Source organism: Sminthopsis crassicaudata, chromosome X, assembly GCF_048593235.1.
Source record: "Sminthopsis crassicaudata isolate SCR6 chromosome X, ASM4859323v1, whole genome shotgun sequence".
Lineage (NCBI taxonomy): Eukaryota > Metazoa > Chordata > Mammalia > Dasyuromorphia > Dasyuridae > Sminthopsis > Sminthopsis crassicaudata.
In genome coordinates, this window is record NC_133623.1 from 41063041 (window position 1) to 41083732 (window position 20692).

A 20692-nucleotide genomic window follows, 5' to 3' on the forward strand; every position below is an offset into this window, starting at 1 on the left:
ACTTCTGGGTCAAAGGGTATACCCATTTTGATAACTTTTTGAGCATAGGAACCTCTTTTCTTAGAAAGCCCAGGAAATGGAATGTTCATTCAGCCAACAGTTAGATCAGTTTGTTTAAAATTTATCTCAAAAAGGAGAATAATATGAAACTTACATGTTAAATTTATAAATATGTGATTGTCTAGAAGCCAGCATCTTTGTTATTATTATCATAGCTTTCCATTTACAAAATATATGCATGGGCAATTTTTTAACATTGACCCTTTTAAAACCTTCTGTTTCCACTTTTTCCTTCCTTCCCCCCATCCCCTCCCCAGATGGCAGTTAGTTCACTATAAGTTAAATATGTTAAAATATATGTTAAATCCAGGATATGTATAAACATTTACAGTTATCTTGCTGCATAAGGAAAATTGGATCTAGAAAGCAAGAAAAAAACCTGAGAAGGAAAACAAAAATACAAGCAATCAATAACAGAAAGAGTGGAAATGGTATGTTGTGGTCCATACTCATTTCCCATAGTTCTCTTGGGGGTGGAGCTGATTCTCTTTTTTACTGAACGACTGGAACTGGTTTGAGTCATCTCATTGTTGAAGACAGCCCCATTTATCAGAGTTGATCATCGTATAATCTTGTAGTTGCCGTGTATAAATGATCTGGTTCTTCTCATTTTACTTAGCATCAGGTCATGTAAGTCTCCCTAGGCCTCTCTGAAATCCTGCTGCTGGTCATTTCTCACAGAACAATAATATTCCATAATATCCATATACCACAATTTATTCAGCCATTCTCCAATTCATGGACAGCCATTCAATTTCAAGTTTCTAGCCACTAGAGAAAGAGCTGCCATAAACATTTTTGTACACATGGCTCCCTTTCCCTTCTTTAAAATCTCTTTGGGATGTGAGCCCAGTAGTAACACTGCTAGGTCAAAGTGTATGCACAGTTGATAACTTTTTGAGCATAGGAACCCAGCTTCTTAGACAGACCTGGACATGGAATGTTCATTCAGGAGCAGGTCAGTTTGCTTAGGATTTATCTCAACAAAAGCATATTAATGTGCAACTGACATAGAAAATTTATAAATTGATTGTCTAGAATGTACCTTCTTTTTTCTAATTATTATAAGCTTTTTATTTACAAAATATATGCCCGGGTAATTTTTCATCATTGTCCTTTGCAAAACGTTCCATTCTAACTTTTCCCCTCCTTCCCCCTGCTCCCTCTCCTAGATGGCAGGTAGTCCAATACATATGAACTATATTAAAGTTTATGTTAAATTCACTATATGTATACACATTTATACAGTTATCTTGCTGCATAAGGAGAATCAGATTTAGAAAGAAAGAAAAATACTAAGAAGGAAAAAAATGCAAGCAAACAATAATAGAGTGGAAATGCTAAGTTGTGGTCCATACTCACTTCCCATAGTTCTCTTTCTGGGTATAGCTGATTCTCTTCTTTATTAAATAATTGGTTATGGCCTGAATTATGTCATTGTTTAAGAGAGAAACATCTGTCAGAATTGATTATTGTATATAGTATTGTTGTTGAAGTGTATAATGATCTCCTGGTTCTGCTCGTTTCACTTAGCAGCGGTTCATGTAAGTCTGTCCAGGACTCTCTGAAATCATGCTGTTGGTCATTTCTTACAGAACAATAATATTCCATAATATTCATATACCACAATTTATTCAGCCATTCTCCAATTGATGGGCATCCATTCCATTTCCAGTTTCTGGCCACTACAAAGAGGGCTGCCGCAAACATTTTTTTCACATGTGGGACCCTTTCACTTCTTAAAGATCTCTTTGGGTGATAAGCCCAGTAAGAACACACTGGATCACAGGTTTGTTACATATTGAGCAGAAGAACCCAGCTTCTTAGACAGGCCAGGACATGGAATGTTCACTCAGGGAACAGTTAGATCAGTTTGCTTAGAATTTATCTCATGAAAGGAAGATAAATGTGGAATTGATATGGAAAATTTATAAATGTGATTGTCTAGAACTGAGTTTCTTCTTATATAGTTTTTCATTTTCAAAATATATGCATGGGTAATTTTTCTTTTTTTCCTTTTTCTTTTTCTCTTATATTTCCTTCAATCACTCATAGTTAGGGATCCTTACTCTTTGAATTATCCCCATGGTATTACTTCCACTGCTGCTTTGTCTTGCTTGAATCTGGGTTCTGAATAATCACTAAGGGAAAAAAAGGAGACTTTCTAGTCCCTTGTTCCTAAGTCTGATGATTATTCCTTTATAGTGTGTGGCCTTGAATATAATTTCTGCTTGAATCCCCCTTTTTTCCACTAGCTTCAATCCTTCCCACTTTTCCCCTTGCCTTTGTTTTTTCCATTGCTGGGTAAAATAAATGTCTGCTGTTTTTTGTGAAGTTATAAACTTGTACTTGGTCATTATGCTCTAACCAGAGCACATGAGTTAGTTGAAGAATTCTAAGTATTAAAATTCTCTATTGTTAATTAAAAATGTTTTTATTCTCTGGAAAGGGAGGGAGTTTTTGTCATTTCCTGTCGATTTTGCTATAATTACTTTATGTAACAATGAACTTTTTACAAAGAATATTTACTTCCAAATGTATGATGACAAATATACAAATTTAGGGAGATATAATTTATATGGGAGGCATTGTCCCTCTCCCACTCTCCGGGGAAAGGAAGGTTTATTGCCTAGCTCAGTTGCATGGGTAATTTTTCAACACTGAACCTTGTAAAACCTTCTGTTCTAACTTTTTCCCTCCTCCCCCCACCTTTTCCGGTAGATGGCAGGTAGTCCAATACTTGGTAAGTATGTTAAAATATATGTTAAGTCCAAAATAAACATACATATTTATACTGTTATATTTCTGCATAAGGAAAATCAGATCTAGAAAAAAGAAAAAAAATCCTGAGAGAAAACAAAAATGCAAGCAAACAATAAAAGAGTGGAAATCCTATGTTGTGGTCCACACTCATTTCCCATATTTCTCTCTCTGGTTGTAGCTGATTCTCTTCTTTACTGAACAATTGGAACTGATTTGGATCATCTCATTGTTGAAGAGAGCCGCCTTCATCAGAGTTGATCATAGTATAATCTTGTAGTTGCCATGTATAAATGATCTCCTGCTTCTTCCAATTTCACTTAGCATCAGTTCATGTAAGTCTCTCCCGGCCTTCCTGTAATCATCCTCCTGATCATTTCTTACAGAACAATAATATTCCATACTATTCATAAATCATAACTTATTCAGCCATTCTTTAGCTGATGGGCATTCATTTTGTTTCCAGTTTCTCACCACTACAAAGAGGGCTACCACAAACATTTTTTCATGTGTCATACCCTTTTCTTTCTTTAACATCTATTTTGGATATATAATCCCAGCAGTAACACTGCTGGATCAAAGGGTATAAAACAGTTTAGTAACTTTTTGAGCAGAGGAATCTACTTCTTAGTCAGGCCATGACGTGGAATGTTCATTCAAGGAACTGGTCAGTTTGCTTAGAATTTATATCACCAAAAGAAAATTAATGTGGACCTAACATGGAAAATATATAAATATGTGATTGTCTTGAACCCAGCTTCTTACACTGTGGTTCAACATCCCCTTTTGGGGTCTTATAACTCAATGTGGGGGTCACAGAATGTGACCTATTTCATATACCCATATATCTGGACGAGAAAATGTTGGTTGGAAATGGAAGCAGTCTTGGTCTAAGATGTGAGCCTAGAACCTTTCTAACAGTAAGGGAGAAAAGACAGAATAATCTTTGAAGGCTCTGTGATTTTAGGGAGCCTGATAACAAAAAAAGCAGGAGTCTTGTGGACAATTTAAGATTTCTCCATAGCCATTTCTCGTCCTTGGCAAGGTCCTTTTCTCCCTTAGTGGATTGAGGACATTTGGCAGCCAAATAGTGGAAGTGGGGTGGGAATGGGGGAGATTTTTTTTTATTTTAAATTAATTTGTATTGATGTCTTTTGTTTTGAAATCATTTGCATTTACCAACATGCCTTCCCACTTCAGAATATTTTTCCCATCAGAAAAAAAAAGAATAAAAGTGGGGGGAGGGATGCCACAGTATAGCCAAATTAATATGTATATAAGTCTAATCATTATTTGGAGTTTTCTTTGCCTATAAGCTGTACCTCCATCTTTGAAAGTGGTGAGGGAAGGTGAGCTGTCAGTAAGCCTTTTTTAAAAAATAGATTGTTTTTACATCTTTTACATTTCTATTTGTATTCCTTTTCTTCCACTTCCATATCCAGACAACCATCCTTTATAAGAGACATTTTTAAAGCAGAAGAGGAAAAAAATGTGGGCCAAAAATCAACACATAAAACAGACAAACAAATTGGACATCATGTGCAATATCCCATCCCCTATCTTTGCAAAGGAGCCCTTAGGGGTGGGGGAAATGGCTCATTTTCTTACTCATCTCTCTTCCTTTAAAATGTTTTTGTAACATTGTCATTTTGCATTGTTTGGGGCTGATTTTTCTTGCTACTTACATTGTTGTTAAGTTACACAGTTGTGTATTATCTTCCCAGTTCTGTTTACTTTGTGTCACTTTATACTTTCCATGCTGAAAATCACGTTTGTCGTTACTTGCAGCACAGTAATATTCCATTACGTACATGAAGGGTTCTTTCAAAGCCAGGCTGAGGATTTTGTATTTTATTCTGGAGAGAAGCAGCATTTTGAGTATTGAGCTAAGTGAGTGACCTGATTGGACCAGATCACAACAACCTGAACTGGTTTTGGCAATCTAAGGGTTCTGATGCTGCTATCCAGTTTTGGCTCTTTACTCTCCTATCCATCCATCTCCTGGACCAGCCAGGCCAGTGTCAGAGTTTTCTCCAGTTTGCACGTAGGCCCTAGACAGAGCACAAATGCTTTTCTGGGATCACCAGATTAGAGCTGGAAGGAGGCCTTAGTGTCCAACTAGTTCATTTTACATACAGATGTGAAAGCAAGTCACTTGTCTTTATTTACATAGAATCTGAATCAAGCTCAGCAGACACTTCCCACTCCCACCTAATAAAGCTAAGAGGTAAACTTCAACAAGAAGTGTTCATGATCTTTTGTTTTACATCACCAAGATTTCCAGATATATCCCTTTGCTCTTTCACTTCCTGGAGAATCAATCTCTTAACTAATAATAATGGGGATGGTAGTAATAGTAATATTTATACAGTGCACTAAAATGATTGCAGAGTGCTTTCTTTGATCTCATTTGATCCTCAAAAAATCCCTAGGAAGTGCTATTATCCTCAGTTTACAGATGAGGAAACTGAGGAAAGCACAGGTTAAGTGACTTGCCCAGAGTCACCCAGATGGTAAATGACAAATGATAAGAGAGGAAGAGAGTGTGTGTTTTTGTGTGAGACAGAGACAGATTTGAAACTAACATAACACAATTACAGTCGCACATCATATTCATTATTTTATATACCTAGTCCCCTACTTCTTCGAGTCATATGATGGTGGTATGATTGATTGTTAGAATCACAGAGGCCTAGCTCAGTCATCCAAGTCGCATGACCTTGACTTAATGATTGTTTTGTGGTTATTGTTTCTTTCCATTTATACTCATATCATTGTTTATCTTGTTTTCTGAGTTGGCTTCCTTCTCTTTTCAGTGAGTTCATTGAAATCTTTCTATGCTTCTCTGTACTAATTATGTTCATTATTTGTAATACCACAAGGAATATTTTGTGACATTTATATGCCTCGGATTCTTTAGTCATTCCCCCACCGATGGACGATCTACTTTGTTTCCAGTTCTTTACTACTTCAAAAAGTACTGCTGTAAATAGTTTGATTTCTATATGGCCTTTCTTTTTGTCGTTGGCATTTTTAGGGTGTATGGGTAGTCATCAAATCTCTAGGTCGAAAGTATGGAGAGTTCTGTCAATCAGGAAGTATTTGTTAAGCATCTGCTACAAACCTAGAAACATAAGGATTACAAAGAATGAAACTGTCTTCTTTCAAGGAACTTGAGTAGAAAGGCAACTAGGCAGAACAGTGGTTAGAGAACTGGACCCGAAGTCAAGAAGACCTAAATTTGAATTTGGCTTAGACCAGGGGTTCTCAAACTACGGCCTGCGGGCCAGATGCCGCTGCTGAGGACATTTATGCAGCCCGCCGGGTTATGACAAATGGGCTGAGGGGCAGAGACAGAGTGTGAGGTTTTGTTTTTACTATAGTCCTGCCCTCCAATAGTTGAGGGACAGTGAACTGGCCCCCTATTTAAAAAGTTTGAGGACCACTGGCTTAGACATTTCTAGCTCAGTGACCCTGGCCAAGTTACTTAATCTATGTCTTTGGTTGTTTCTTCTACTATAAAATGGGAATCATAAAAGTATCCATCTCCCAGGATGGTTGTGAGAATAGCCCATTGTCTGGCACATAGTAGGCACTTAATTATGCATGTTTCCTTTTTCTCACATGGGAGATCATTTGTACATTAATGTTTATTACATATACTGAAGAAAGAATAAACATAGATAATTAGCATGCTTTCTGTTGGAGGATTTGAGTTAAGTATTAGAATGCCTTTCCAGACATATATTGACAGCCATCTCTAATCCAAGTAGATCTTCTTTTATTTTTTTTTTTTTTTTTTTTTTTTTTAGATTGAAGATTAATTTTTTAATAACTTAAAAGGCACAATTGACAAGTTTACCAAATTTTCAGTTGGCACAGGACTGAGAAATAGTTAATGCAATCAATCAGGAGCCATAAAGATTTTGAAAGAGGAATGAAAGGCCAGTTCACAGGTAAAATATAAGGGCAAATGCAAACTCCTTCGCTTGGGTTTAAACAATTAGCTTAAACAAAAGCTGGGACAAATATAGCTAGATTATATGGTAATTAAACATTTTTTTGAAACAATGACATCACAGCTAAAAATTAACCTAATATGCTGCAATGAGAGGTAAAGGATGCTGAATCAGATCACATTGTCTAACAACTGAATCACTTATAGTGTCATGTTCTGGGCATGCATATTTAAGATGAACTGGGAGGCAGTCGGAAATAGGCAAATAGACTAAAGACCCAATAGTAGAATTAGAAGCACTATCATGAGAGGAAATGATCATACTTGTTCTCTTTGGTTATGAGGCAAAACTGGAGAGGTAGATTGGGAATGGCAATTTCCAGAGAAAATGATTTTTTGACAGAATCTTGAAAATAAGGAGAGTTCCCTGAAGAGACTATGTGCCCTGTACTTAAGGACCCAGCTTTCAAGAGAAGACTCAGGGGGGAAAGTCAAAAGGCTGATCAATTGAAGACCTCCCTCTTGCAGCCTCCCCACACAAAGGAGACCTCACTCAGATGCCTTTTCCCCCTTTACTTCCTTTATAGCTCTAGTAGGGGGATGACTATTCTTAATATTAACTAGATTTAGCCTGAGTTCCTTTCCAACTCCAACACTATAAGAGGTAGAGTAAAGAGAGCAGCTAGATGGATAGTGCCAGGTCTACAAGCTGGATAACTCTTCATCAAGTTCAAATCTGGCCTCAGCCACCTACTAGCTGTGTGACTCTGGACAAGTCACTTACCCCATTTGCCTCAGTTTCCTTATCTGCAAAATAAGGTGGAGGAAATAACTTAAAATTTCATAGCAATAAGTGGAGATTTATGTGAACCCTGACCACTTGCCCTCTGAAATGGATTCTTATTCACTCCTTAGGTCTTTTAGCAAAACCCTGGGGTATTCATCTTATATCATTGTTCCATGTTGTGATCTTCCAGAAACCTCAAGGGATCAGTGCTGTGGAGGACAGTAAGAGCACCACCTCTCAGGTCAAGATAAATCAAGGGATTAGCCCAGGATTGTAGCATACTTTTGAGCCAAGATTCAAATTCAGGATCCCCTGTGTGATCTCCCAAGTTGTCCAAATTTCCCTGTGATCACTACTCGAGTGTCTCAATGTGGTATCCCCTCCTCCCACAGTGGTGACGCTGTACCCTTACACCTGCCAAAAAGACAACGAGCTGTCCTTTGATGTGGGCACTACCATCTGTGTCACCCGCCGATACTCTGATGGCTGGTGCGAGGGTGTTACCTCTGAGGGTTCTGGCTTCTTCCCTGGAAACTACGTGGAACCAAGCTGCTAATAGCCTGTCCTTCATGCCACCTGGGAATTCTGTTACCAAAAAAGGGACAAAGTGATGCCTTTTTAGCCTTTCCCCTTTCCCCAACATTCCCAGTAACTTCAGCCTTTCAGACAAGCTTTTCCCCTGTACCTGGGGACAAAGTGGGCAAATAAAGGGAAAGAGAAACTCAGCAGTGAGACAAAAACAGAAATCAGGCATCAGCTCCAAAGGATCCTGAGATTGAACTTTTTTTGGTCTTTGTGGGAGGTGGTGGAATTGAAGAGGGAGAGGGTGTTAATGGGGAGACCCGTTTCCTTCATGGGGAAGGGAGATGGAGAGACAACAAAGGATGGTGCCAGCAGATGTTTTTTGGTAGGTGAGAACTGTTAGTCTAAAATTTGGTGATCATGCAAGTACAGAGATTTACCCTCCTATTCCTCTGAATAAAACCCTGTTAAAGCTCTTGACTTTCTGCTCGGAGCAGTGTCTTTGCTCTGATCCTCCTCTCCCATCACAAATTTTCAACACCAACCTCGGAAGAGATTCACTCCACTAAACCCAGGGGAACTACTCAAAAATATCCCTCTTCTAGACAAATATGTGATGGGGACAAATCATTTCACTTATCTGGTTGAATGAGATGGTGTCTCCTGTCTCTAGATTTGGGGGACTTGCTAAGGCCATATTCTCTCGATGGAAGTGTTCCCTTCACTGCTGTCTCTGTCCTAGTTCCACTACACGGAGAGTTCCCTGAAGAGACTATGTGCCCTGTACTTAAGGACCCAGCTTTCAAGAGAAGACTCAGGGGGGAAGTCAAAAGGCTGATCAATTGAAGACCTCCCTCTTGCAGCCTCCTCACACAAAGGAGACCTCACTCAGATGCCTTTTCCCCCTTCACTTCCTTTATAGCTCTGAGAACACAATAGGGAAAAAGGGAAGGAAGGGGACCATGGGCTTGGGCTGGCTCTGCTTAAAAACATCATGGCTTTGAGTTCCAAACAATCCGAGACCAGGGTAAAAATAAGGGAGGGTTTATCTCCTGCCGAAGGCTTTGGACAAGTCCCGGCCTCTTGCTGCATAGATGGGGTGGAGGATGGGGACATCCAGGAGAGTTGGGACTGGACACTATCTCGTTCTGACACCAGAAGGCTTCAACATCCCCGTCTTCCCGCCTCCCCCTTTTCTTTGTAACTGGATAGAGAAGTGAGATCTATTGTCATTGTAGTGCAAGCTGAGTGGACTATAAGCAGGCAGGTGAGTAGGGGACTGAGTGCGTGGTCCCTCCCCAGCCGGGAGGAGCGAGTGGGTGGAGTCTGGGGACCTGAAGAAGTTGGGAAGGTTTCCCGCGGCTGGGGAGAGGCTTAGTTGCACATTGGGACAAAAAGTATTTAAATACCTCCCCCCCTCCCCCACCTCAGAACAGCTTCACCACAAAAATAGGGATGGTGTAGGCAGCCTTATCTAGGAAGCCAGGAAGCCCGGATACCCGACGTCAGGTCGGAGCCAGGTCTGGCTCCTCTCGAACACGTGTGTACTGCTGGACTATCAGGACCCCACTCTGGACAGCCCGACTGGGCTTAAATGCATAGATGGTAACTGCCTCATTCATATATGTAATATATACATACATATCTATAAATACACATGTATGCACATATACACACATCCCGTGTGTATATATGTATATATGTGTGTATTTCTGCTCCCTCTCCCATTCTCCCAAATGGATGGAGCCCAGAGTTCTTGTAGCGCAGTTGGAAAGGACTGGGTCCGAGGGAGGGATAAACCAAAGCGAATTCGGAGGGGGACGGGGCAGGAGAGGGGAGAAAGTTCTAGTGTTGGTAATTAGAACACGGTTTCGCTTTCCTGGGTCCCCAATCGGAGGCGAAGACGAAGCGGGTGGGAATGGGAGAGGCCAGGCCGCCCAGGAGCTGCGCCTTCCGCAGCCAGCCGGGCCTGGCTCCCGTTCCCCTCCGGGGTTTAGCATTTCTTCACCATCTCCTGCAAGTAGCGGCGGACTTCGGCTGCCGACTCCCAGGGCACCACGGTGGCCCGGAACGAGGAGGGCTCGGTATTCTGGGCTTGCTGGATGAGCTGGTGCATGGGGTAGCCGCGGCGCGGGAAAGCCACGTCTCCGACCGCCAGCAGCCCCATGGGGCAGAAGTCATTGGCGCCGTCGCCCACGTAGAAGAGATGCTCGAAGTGCACCCCTTCCTGCGCCCTCTCGCGCAAATAGTCGCCGAGCACCTTGTGTTTGCACATGTTGGCGGGGCAGCGCGTGCAGGAGTGCTTGTGGAAGGGCTGCAACACCACCACGCCCCGCTCATCGGGGCCCGAGGGATTGCTGAAGATTTTTCGGAAGAGGCCGCGGTAGCCCGAGGCGCGCAGGGAGCTCTCCACCCCAAACGTGTTGGCGTCCGAGATGAGGATGATCTCAAAGCAGCTGCCCTGTTTGGTCAGGAACTGGAAGAGGTCGGTCATACCGGGACATAGCGGGATGTCCTCGTAGACTTCGCGGAAGTCTTGCGCCTTTACGCCCTGCTCCCCCAGGTACTGGAAGACCCGCTGCATGTATTCGTTGTAGAAGCCCTCGCGGAACGTGGCCCGCAAGCTGTCAGGCAGCTTCTGGCCCGGGGCCGCGCGCACGATTGAGTCGTCGCTGTTCTCGTTCACTATGGTCTCATCAAAATCGAAGGTTAGCAGGAAGCGGGGCGCTCCCGGCTCCGCCATCCTAGTGCCGTCCTGGGAGGAGGGAGCAAGCGAGAAGGGGCGCGGCAGGAGCCCGCCGCAGAGAGGATGGTTAGAGAGGCGCCCAGACCAGCGGCGCTGGCACATCCACCACCTGAGGGGACCCAAGGGCTCAGTTAGCCTTGGTGCAGCTTCATCCATCCGAAACCCCGGGGCTTCCCCCTTCCCTACTCCCCCCCCAATGGTCTCTGTGCACATTCTTTCATCAGAAAAATCTCCATAATCCGTGGTTCAGGTAAGGAAGTACTTCTTACACAACCCCCACCCTAACCCCAACCCAGACCGACTCAGTGGCTGCCCCTACACCTTCACTCCAGAAATGCTCAAGGCTGTAAAAGCATCTTTACATCTCCATAAAAAATGAGGAGGGCATCTGATGTACTGCTCCTTCCCCAGAGAAATTTATCATATTTTCCCCAAATAAAAGTAACTTATTGGGGGGAGGGGAGAGAGGAAAGATATTTTTAAATCAACCGCTCTTTTTTTTTCCTTGCTCTTCTCCGTTAGATCCTGCAAAGAGAGCAGCTGACCCTCTCCCCCCATATTCTCAATGCATACAGCAAATTCTGGCCAGTTGGTTTCTAGGGCCATCTTTTCTGCTTTTTTTTTAGCCCGTTTCTATATCGAATGCCCAACCACCATCTCCTTCCTCTACCCCAAACATAAATTCCAGGGTCACTGGGAGGAGGGAGGGATACCCACCCATCCACACCCACATCCCTATACACCCACACACACACAAAAGCAATCTCCTCATTCCTCTCTTGCTTCCCAGAAGCAATCATGGGGCTGTCCAAGCAAAAGGAATGGCTAGCATGGTTGTGGCCAAGGGGAGAGTTCCCAGGCTAGGGTGCCTAAAATCAAGGATTGCTTCTCCAAGATTCTGTAGGTTTCTAGGATGAGGCTAAGTGCCAAAAATGAGACTTGAGAGAGGGTCTACTGGGCCCTATCCTAGAGACCTTCTAGTTCAGAGGTTCTTAACCTACTGTGTCCTGAACCCTATAGACCACCCCTTCATGGGCCTATATTCACAATCGAGCAGAATGCTAAATTTTAATTAGAAGTTAGTGAAACTAAAATTTGTTTCTCATCCAAGTTCATCAACCCCAGAAGTCTCTCCTCAGAAGCCTAGGGGGACTAGAGTTAAGAACCCTTGTTCTAGCAGGAGGTAAAAACAAGGAGTTTCCCTAAAGTGTGGAGGCAAAAAGTTCCTGTGGCTAAGCTAAGTCTGAGATTCCCAAGGGCTCCCAACTATTGGCTCATCGCTAATCACTTGCCAGTTCCCCAGGAGGGGGGTGTCAGCAGGCGGGGTTTCTGCCAGAGATCGAAGCAGCCGGACAGCAGAATTGGGGCTGGGGAAAGTGGGACCATCCCTCAGGAAAGTACAGCACACCTGGGAGACAGGGAGGAGGGGACAATGACAGAGGATAGGAAAGAGGAAAGAAGGGAAGGAAGCTCACCAGAAAGGGGAGGTGGCCCCATAAGCAGGAGATAGAAGTGGTGGCATTTGAACAGAAGGGGAATGAGCAAAGAGTGGAACAGGAGGAAAGGGGTCCACTAAGGAGAGAGATGGAGGGAGATGGAGAGTTTAGTATGGGCAGACAAGATGGAAAAAATCAAAGGGAGGATGAAGGGGAGAGGGCAAGTGAACCAAACAATGCCAGAAAGAAGGAAAGGGCAAGACACGGGGAGAGCACAGCAGATTTTCACCTCACACTTCACTGACTTGGAAACAGTTTTGTCGATTACGTACTATTTTACAATGTTCTGAATACCTCCACACCATTTTCCTAACCCCAAATCACCATGCATGGGGGAATGGACTCAGGAGAACTAGGTCATGATTCTATCACTCTATTTGTCATGCAGTCTTGGCAAGCCATTCACCTAATTGTGCCTCAATTTCCTCACCTGTAAAATGAGGAGGTAGATTGAATGATCTAAGATCCCTTTCTATACAAAAACTCTTGTCTGTAAGTAGATAGCTGAGAAAGCAGCATATTTATATAGCATTTCCCCCTTTTCCATCTCCTCTATCTTCACCTAAGGGGAAAGAGGAAGGATAGAGCCAAGGTAATTGTCTGTCTCCGGGGCACAAAAAAGGACAAATTAATCTCCTCCTTTTTCAGAGCTGGGATATGAAGCTGGCTTTCCTACTTGACCAATGCTTCCAGACTCTATTTCCCAAAATACTTGAGATACCCAATACCCCAGGAAACTGGAGAGCTGGCACAAGGGAGTGCCTTACACCAGACTGCAAGGCACTGGTAATTCTTCCCAGTGGGATAGACATAACCTCATGATTCGGAGCAAAAAGGGTAGTCTTAGGGGCAATATTTATGCCTTGTGTTTTTGAGCGACCCTTTGGACACCCTATGTTGTTTCCCTCCCGATACCCCTCCACAAATACTTAGATGGCCATTAGAGGGAGCTACTTACCCTAGACAGGCACCTCAAGCCTGTAACTGGAAAACACCCGTTCATCCTCAGGACATTACCCACGGCTCTGCCAGATGAAACTTTTTACCAGTAGATCCCACAAGCTGTATTCTGATCTCCCTGATAATCACATGAGAAAAGTCAGTGGAGAACACAGAATCCAGATTTCTTAGGCACTCCATTGAAGAATGAGCTGTTTTTTCCTTTTAGAGGGGCTGACTAGAACATATCGGCTCAGTGCTAGGAGGTTCCAAATACTGCTCATCATCCTTTCTACTCCACTGAGGGAGGGCCATGGAAGTTGAGTCACTCAGCCCACAAGTATTTTTTAAAGCGTTTGCTACATGCCAGGCACTGTTGCAGTTGTAGTGAAGTGTAAAGAGCTAGGGTGAGAAGGGTTCAGAACTCAGCTCTGCCACTTACTAGCCTTGTGGGTATCATTTAATTTCTCTGAACCTCTCATCTGTAAATACTTGCCCCTCAGAGGGTCTTTGGAATCAAATCATGTATGGAGACAGTCAAAAGAATGTTGGGTTTGGAGGCAGGGAGACCTGAATTCAAAGTCTGCCTTAGACTGAATTATGTTGCTAAATCCCTTTACCTTCCAAAGAATTCCCCACCTGCAAAATGGGAATAGTATAGTATCTTACAAGATTGCTGTGAGGGTTAAATCTGGTAACACAAGATGGGCTTTTAGACCATGGGGCCACCCAGAATATGTGCAAAGCACTTTGCAAACTTTAAATGACTACTTAAAAAGATGTGAAGTAATTTGCACACTAAACAGTACTATATGAATACCAGGTATTGGTTTTAGGCAACATTAAGAAACACCTGGATTCCATGGCCTCCACTTAGGAGTGATGTGGGAAATGAATAGCTTTCTTAACAAAACAGCAGTCTTTATTTAAGGGAGTTTCAATTGGGACTTTCAACATGCGACTTTCAATTGATCAGGTATTCTTGGGGTGGAAAGAGACAGGTTGCAGTGGAGGCCATATCCAAAACAAAGATGGGAGCAGAGGAAGGTCTGGTTTGGTCACTCCATGAATCTTATGAATGCCGCCCCCCCTTTCAGAGAAGCTGTCCTCTCCAGCAGGCCAGTCAGTGAAATCTAAATTGGAGGGTTTAATTGGCAGGGGAATAGGAGCATTTGGTTAGAAAAGATAAGAACAGAATCAGGATCATGAGGGGTATGAATGCCCTGTTGGTTGCTGCCCTCTGTCTGTCACTTCTAGTAAGACATAGGACCTCTCTCCAGTTTCCTCAAGGTTGACTTACCCATTGCTTTCTGGGGTAATGGGAGAAGTTGGAAATTCCTTATGGCTATTTGTCAATGATCCTACTTAGAATAGGGTTTAGAGGAAACCCTCATATCCCTAAATTAGACCTTGTCTAATTTCTTATGCCCGAAATTCCAATGCCAAAGTTTCCCATCTAACAGAACTCAGGTTCTGGCTCAAAGAAGAGTTTATCAGATTCTAATGGGGAAGGGGGCAAAGTTCAATGTCAACAAGGGGCCAACTGCAGAAAGTGGTGAAGTTAGGCCTACTGGGAAATTGGAATAGAGAAGGTAAGAAATCATAAGAGACAGGGAAAATGAAAAATAATATGGAGAATATTATCCCTAGGACATTAAGAGTGAAGACAATTCTAGGCCCTTCAAAACAGATAACACATGTTAAGGATGGGGCAGATGATCTGCTAGAGAAAAAAAGTAATCCAAACAAACATTAACAGGAGCCAGAAACAGAATGTATATGGGAGTTTGAAGACTGAGTCCTTATAGACCACTGCCAAATCTCTGCCCTGGTCTTGAATCTCCACAAACCAATTTACTCTCTACCACACAACTTTCAATTTTCCCTTTCAAGTCCCAAACACAAAGAACCCTATTGTCCTAGCTCCCTGCCTCTGAGGACCAGGCAGAGATGAGGTGGTGAGGCTTCCCCTCTTACTCTCCTTGGTACCATCAGTGGAGATGTATGTGGATGGCTTGGAATTGAGTTCAAATCTAGGATCTTGACACATTCGTTCCTACCCTTTAGAAGTAGAGAAGAGTGTTTAGGTTTTTATAGGAAAGGAAAAATCACAGCTCTATCTTCTTCCCCACCCAATCCTACCAAGGAGCCAATCAGCAGGACTCTAGCCTCTCCTGACTATGCTGGGGAGGTAGTCACCTCCCCAGTCACATAACACCTCCCTTTCCCTTGTTCTCCCTCATTCTCAGGAGGCAAGACTGAGCCCAGGAAAGGGTAGGAAAAAAATCAAAATCTCAAGTCCTTGTCTATATGCCCAAAATACATTTTTTTCTATCTCAGGAGTGTGGGGGAAATGGGGAAGGGTGGAGGCAGCTGGATGACTCTGGATAAAAAGGTGAGCTTGGAGTCATGAAGACCTCAATGGAATTCTGCCTCAGTAATGTCTGTGTGACCCTGGGCAAGTCACTTAACCCGTTTTCTTTAACCCTCAGGAAAAGGAAATGGCAAACCACTCCCCAGGCTCTTTTCCAAGAAAATCCCATGGACAATATCCATGCTGGGGGCCATGGGGTCAAAGTGTTGCACACAAGGCTGAAGGTGAAAATGACTAATTGTAGCCAGCATCCACTTGTGAAATCTGGCCTCCATCCTCCTTAGGGGGACAACGAGGGAGGCTAGAAAGCTCCAGGGCTGTTTGTGAATGGGGTTGTAGGGGTAGGAAATACACAATAATCTCAATAATCTCATCAGTCCAAGTCCTAAATTCAGTTCTCATTCTCTTTCTTGGACCGGACTCTTCATCACTGGGTCTTCCTCCTCCTTACCTCCGGAAGATAGAAGGATTGCTCACTCCACTACTGGAGGTGCACAAGAAAAGGTCCAGAGAGGCTGAGCTGCCTCCTCTAGCACACAGCACAGCCACGAGTTGAGTAATACCCAGAGCTCGAGGGTCTTCGTTCCAGTAATCCTAACCAACAGCTCCTCCATTCCCCCCCAACACACCATGTAAACATCCCCTGTCCACTGTTCTCAGCGTCCCTGCATCCCGGCATCTCGCTGAACTCTTCTCGAGTTATGTGGAAATCCCTATGAAGCTGCAATCTTTGAAGAAGGAGGGGCAGATACTCAGCCTAAGGCAGCGCACAAGAACAAGGCGAAGGAGGCGGCTGGGGGAGCTCCTCCCGGGGAGTTCCAGCGGGGTCTTTACTGGACCAGAATGGACTCCTCGCTGGGGTCAGGAAGGTGCAGAGGGTGGGAAAGGGATATTTTTAGAGAAGGCTGCGGAGGAAACACTTTGGAACATCCCCAGCTGGCCCCGGGCTCTTCCCTGGGGAGGAGAGGGTAGACGGAGTGGGGGAAGGGCGGGGGCAGGAGAGACCCAAGATTTAGGGGATGCCGTAAGGTTAGGGCAGAGGTGGAAGACTTAAGAGAACCGGCACAGAGCGGGCCGAGAGGACCAGAGGAAGGAGGGGACGAGGCAGGGCTGGAGTTAGAACTGGGGTGGGGAAAGCGAGTCAGGAAGCAGCAGCTGCGGGCGGACAGAAGCTTTTGCAAGAAGAGTGCCAGGCTCGGGATGGGCACGCATGCCATGGAGTCCGAATGGGTCTTGGCTCCGGGGGTGGGGGGTGCATGAAGCCTCCAAATTCAGAGGCACGGTGGCGGCGACGGCGGCGACAGCGGCGGCGGCAGCGGTGTGTCCAGGCTGAGCTTTCGTAGGATGCGTGCGGGGTGGACGAGGGCTTGGATGAGATATTGGGGTGCGGGATGGAATAAGGGGGGCAGGGTCAGGAGGGGACGCGGTGTCCTATGCTCCCCTCAGGTCCTGGGCTCCGATGTACAGGTCCCCCACCCCGAGGGGCCGCGGATCGAGTGTGGCTCAGCTGGCCCCCCCAGGCCCTCCCCGAAACCCACCCCCCAGCTTGGTCCCAGGGCCGCCGCCGCGTCCCCTTTAAGTGCCCCGGAGCCGGAGCCAGAGCCCCGGCCGGCGCTGCAGCTACCGCTGCACCAGAGCCCACCGCAGTCCCCGCACCTAGATCTTCTTTTATTTGATGAGAATTGTTTTGAAGCAGCATTTATGTGTCTCGTTTAATTCCAGCTATCTTGTGCCTTTTGGTAGATAGTGTACATCGAATTTCTTTTTTCCCTCCTGGTAATTGTTAGTAATATACAGAAATGCTGATGATTTCTGGGTGTTTAGTTTGTATTCTCCTACTTTGCTGCAAGCTATTAATCATCTCTATTAGTTTTCCCTATTGATTCTCTAGGGTTCTCCATCATATTGTCTGCAAATAGAGATAATTTTGCCTCTTCCATTTCTTTTTCTCGTCTTATTGCTGAAGTTAACATCCCTAACTCTGTGGCCAGTGATAGTGGAGAGAGATGGGAGCATCCTTGCTTCATCCTAGAATTGGGAAAGCTTCCAGAGTTCTTCATTACCTAAAAATACAGGCCCTTGGTTTGAAAGAAATAATGTTGTTCCTGTGAAAAGGAATCTGGTACCTCTACTTTTTAATGAGCTTAATATAAACAAGTACTGTATTTTTGGAGGCCTTTTATGCATCTATTACTATAAATTTGTTTGGTTTTCTTTATATGATTAATTATGCTAGATGTTTTCCTAATGTTGATCCATCCATTCCCTGGTATAAATCCAACTTGGTTATAATGAAAAATTTTTTGGATATATCACTAGAGTCTCTTGGCTAAAGTTACATTTAAAGTGTTTGCATCAATATTCATTAGCAAATAGCAGCCTGGCTTAATGGGTAAAATGCTGAGCTCAGAGTCAGTGAAGGCTTAGTTGCTGTGTGACTCTGAGCTGGTCACTTAACCTCTGTTTCTCCAGGCCTAGGTTTTAGTCAATTAAGTAAAAAATGAGTTGATCTGTGTAGATGGAGGGAAAGTACTATCACTGGTGAAATCACAGATCACTGAGGTACTCATGTGTTCATTAGTGATATCAGTGTGCTATGCTTTTTAGCATCTTTAGCTTAAATATGTACTGTGTTTTATCAAAGGTCTTTTAGGCATTTTGCTAGCAATATTTTTGTCCTTTTGATGAGGAGTAAATGAGGAGGAGTAAATTGTGGTCTAAACCCAAAGTAACCAAGGGCTGGTTCGGCAGCAAAGGAATTTGCTACTTAATGCTGTATGGAAACATAGTCTTTATTGATTAGAATGGAAACACCGGAGAGCAGGTGGGCAAAATGGCTGCATGGTACAAGGCCATTTGCAAAGAGAAGATTCCCGTTCTCTCTCTTATGCAGTGATGTAAGGAGGTTCCTGAGAGTGATGTAAATTAAGATAAGGATTCTCTTGTAATCTTCTGAGTAGAGACAGAAGTCTCTTCCCCTGCTGTGACATTTGGTCTGTTTGAGCAGATTTAGAATGGGGGCTGTAAAACCCTGGCCATCTCAGATAGCCCAAACTAGTTTAACCAGATCTTGTATCAAAGGTCCAAGTCCCAAAGGAAGTTGGAGATCAAATAAGGAATATCAAGGGGCTACCACCCTCAACACTTTCTTTATGTGATTAATTATGTTCCTTGTTCTTTTTCTGCTTTATTCATCCCTGGTATGGCATCAGGTCTATATGTATCAGGCGAAATGAGTTTAAGTGCCTTGAGTTTTAGGAACAATTTAGCTAGCATAGTAGCCATTAAAATTACATTTTAACATGAATAAATTTATTTACAAGGACCACAAACATTTTAAATGTACTTGTGATAAATTGGTCATTCTGGAAAGTCATATGAAATCGTGTGAAATCTCTCCAAATCTTTTGTAAGTGTTTGAGTACAGCAATTTACTGTTAAGTGTTCATATCTGTCGTTCTGTATCTACTGAGCTTCTAGCCTGCCCAATACTATATTAGGAACCAGGCCAAAGAATTGATTTTTTCATTTGAATAATGCTTTCTAGTAGATCTCCTCTGGCTCCAAGCTTAATGGAAACAGCAGTACCCGATGAGAAATTTGGCAGTACCCCTTTGACATGCCTGAAAGAATGTCAACCTCTACATGTAGACGAGAGGAACAAATTGTTCTGCATCTCCTGATCTAGAACCCCGACCTCTTTAATCAACCCCTGGATAGTGCATGGCCCAGTGGGTGGGGACATTGAATGTAAGGTGAGGATACCTCAGTCTGATTCTCAGTGCCACTGTCGGTTAGTCAGATGACTTCAAACGAGATCCCTCACCTTTTAATTCAATTCAGCCAAACTTCATACTATACATTCTATGTGTATGCATGAAATGCTCTAGTAGGGATCCTTTGGGCTTCTGTTTCTTTATCTGTTCATGGGGATACTGATGCTTTGGTCACTGGGCAGTTGTGAAGAAAGTGCGAGAATTGTAGCTTGCATCGTGCCATCATTGTGAGTTATTATCTCTTAAGTGTGCCCATGGGCATTTGTTCCAGACTTGCTCGTATGGGCTAGTGTCAAAGGCTTCTTCTTGTTTAATCCATCCCTCTTTGTGTCTTACTGATGATGGAACATTATGTTTGTATGCATGCACATGCAATAGAAGAAGAAATCATATTTTAATTATCCCAATATCAAGTGGGGGAACAGAAAATTAGATGAAAATTATTCAGAATCACTCATTGTTTTCTTTTTCCTCATCTCTGTTAGAATCACTGTAGGGAAGAGCGATTAGCAAATTCATGAATTGTGTATTAGTTTACCTTTCTATTCCCAAGGCTAATTGTTTAAAGCCTTTTTACCTTAATGCAAATAAAAATGTTTCTGATGCTTAGCTTCTGGATTTGGGATTGGCGGCTGGGAAAGTGGGAAACCGAGAGCTTCTGCATGCCAGCCCTTTTGGGATGATTTTTGGCAGCGGGTGGACAAGAAAGTGGAAATGACAGAGACCGAGATTGTTAGAGCAATACAGGTCAGAAGAGATGGAGGTCTTTGCTAGAAGGGGACAGTGGAGGAACACAAGGGAAGGAAGAGTCGAGATTGACAAGGAGAATCTTGGCTCCCTGCCTCCTTCCCTTGTGGGGTAGAGGCAGAATTGAGGGCCAGCCCAGAGAGTAAGATGGACTGAATTAGGCAATCTTTTTCAAAAAGCAACCAATCAGAGATTGAGGAATCACATAAGCAAGCGAATATAAGTTTTAAAAAATGACCCGTAGTCATACCCCTCCCTCACAACTAACCCCTGGGGTGGCTGCGTCTGCCTCAGCTGCTCTGTCAGTGCCCTCCATAGCCTAATCTGCAGATTCCAGATTGGCTGGTGCCTGCCTGCAAAGCCAATCAACTTTTATATTTTGATTTATCTTAATGTGGATGTGCTCTTCTGGTTTCTTTATACTGCTCTTATTATTTTCTTCCCTGATTTCTCTGATTTCTTGCTTCAAATTCTGGCCATTTCTTTTTGTGGGGTTCTTTAGTTGTGTCCCACTTTTGTGACCCCAT

General features: G+C 43.5%; 2 protein-coding genes across 5 annotated transcripts in view; one reads left to right on the forward strand and one right to left on the reverse strand.

The window, feature by feature from the left end:
• LOC141548231 (uncharacterized) overlaps positions 1 to 20692 on the forward strand; it is a 307738-nt gene that overhangs the window by 201082 nt on the left and 85964 nt on the right. The gene's annotated exons all lie outside the window — the stretch shown is intronic.
• On the reverse strand, positions 8333 to 16112 carry LOC141549195 (phosphoethanolamine/phosphocholine phosphatase-like). Of its 4 annotated transcripts, none has more exons than XM_074278602.1 (3): positions 16094 to 16112; positions 13288 to 13407; positions 8333 to 10842 (listed from the first exon to the last, which is right to left on the reverse strand). In XM_074278602.1, exons 2-3 carry the CDS (start codon positions 13330 to 13332, stop codon positions 10081 to 10083), a joined length of 807 nt encoding a protein of 268 aa, XP_074134703.1. In that variant the 5' UTR covers positions 13333 to 13407; positions 16094 to 16112; the 3' UTR covers positions 8333 to 10080. The 4 variants fall into 4 exon arrangements, with proteins under 4 accessions (XP_074134703.1, XP_074134705.1, XP_074134704.1 ...); XM_074278604.1 differs by lacking the exon at positions 16094 to 16112 and adding an exon at positions 12760 to 12891; XM_074278603.1 differs by lacking the exon at positions 16094 to 16112 and adding an exon at positions 12760 to 12891 and having other exon boundaries at positions 8333 to 10942.

What these genes read in the sequence shown, in the direction of transcription:
- LOC141549195 (XM_074278601.1), bottom strand. Translation starts at nt 10,935, where the DNA reads ATGTGCCAGCGCCGCTGGTCTGGGCGCCTCTCTAACCATCCTCTCTGC.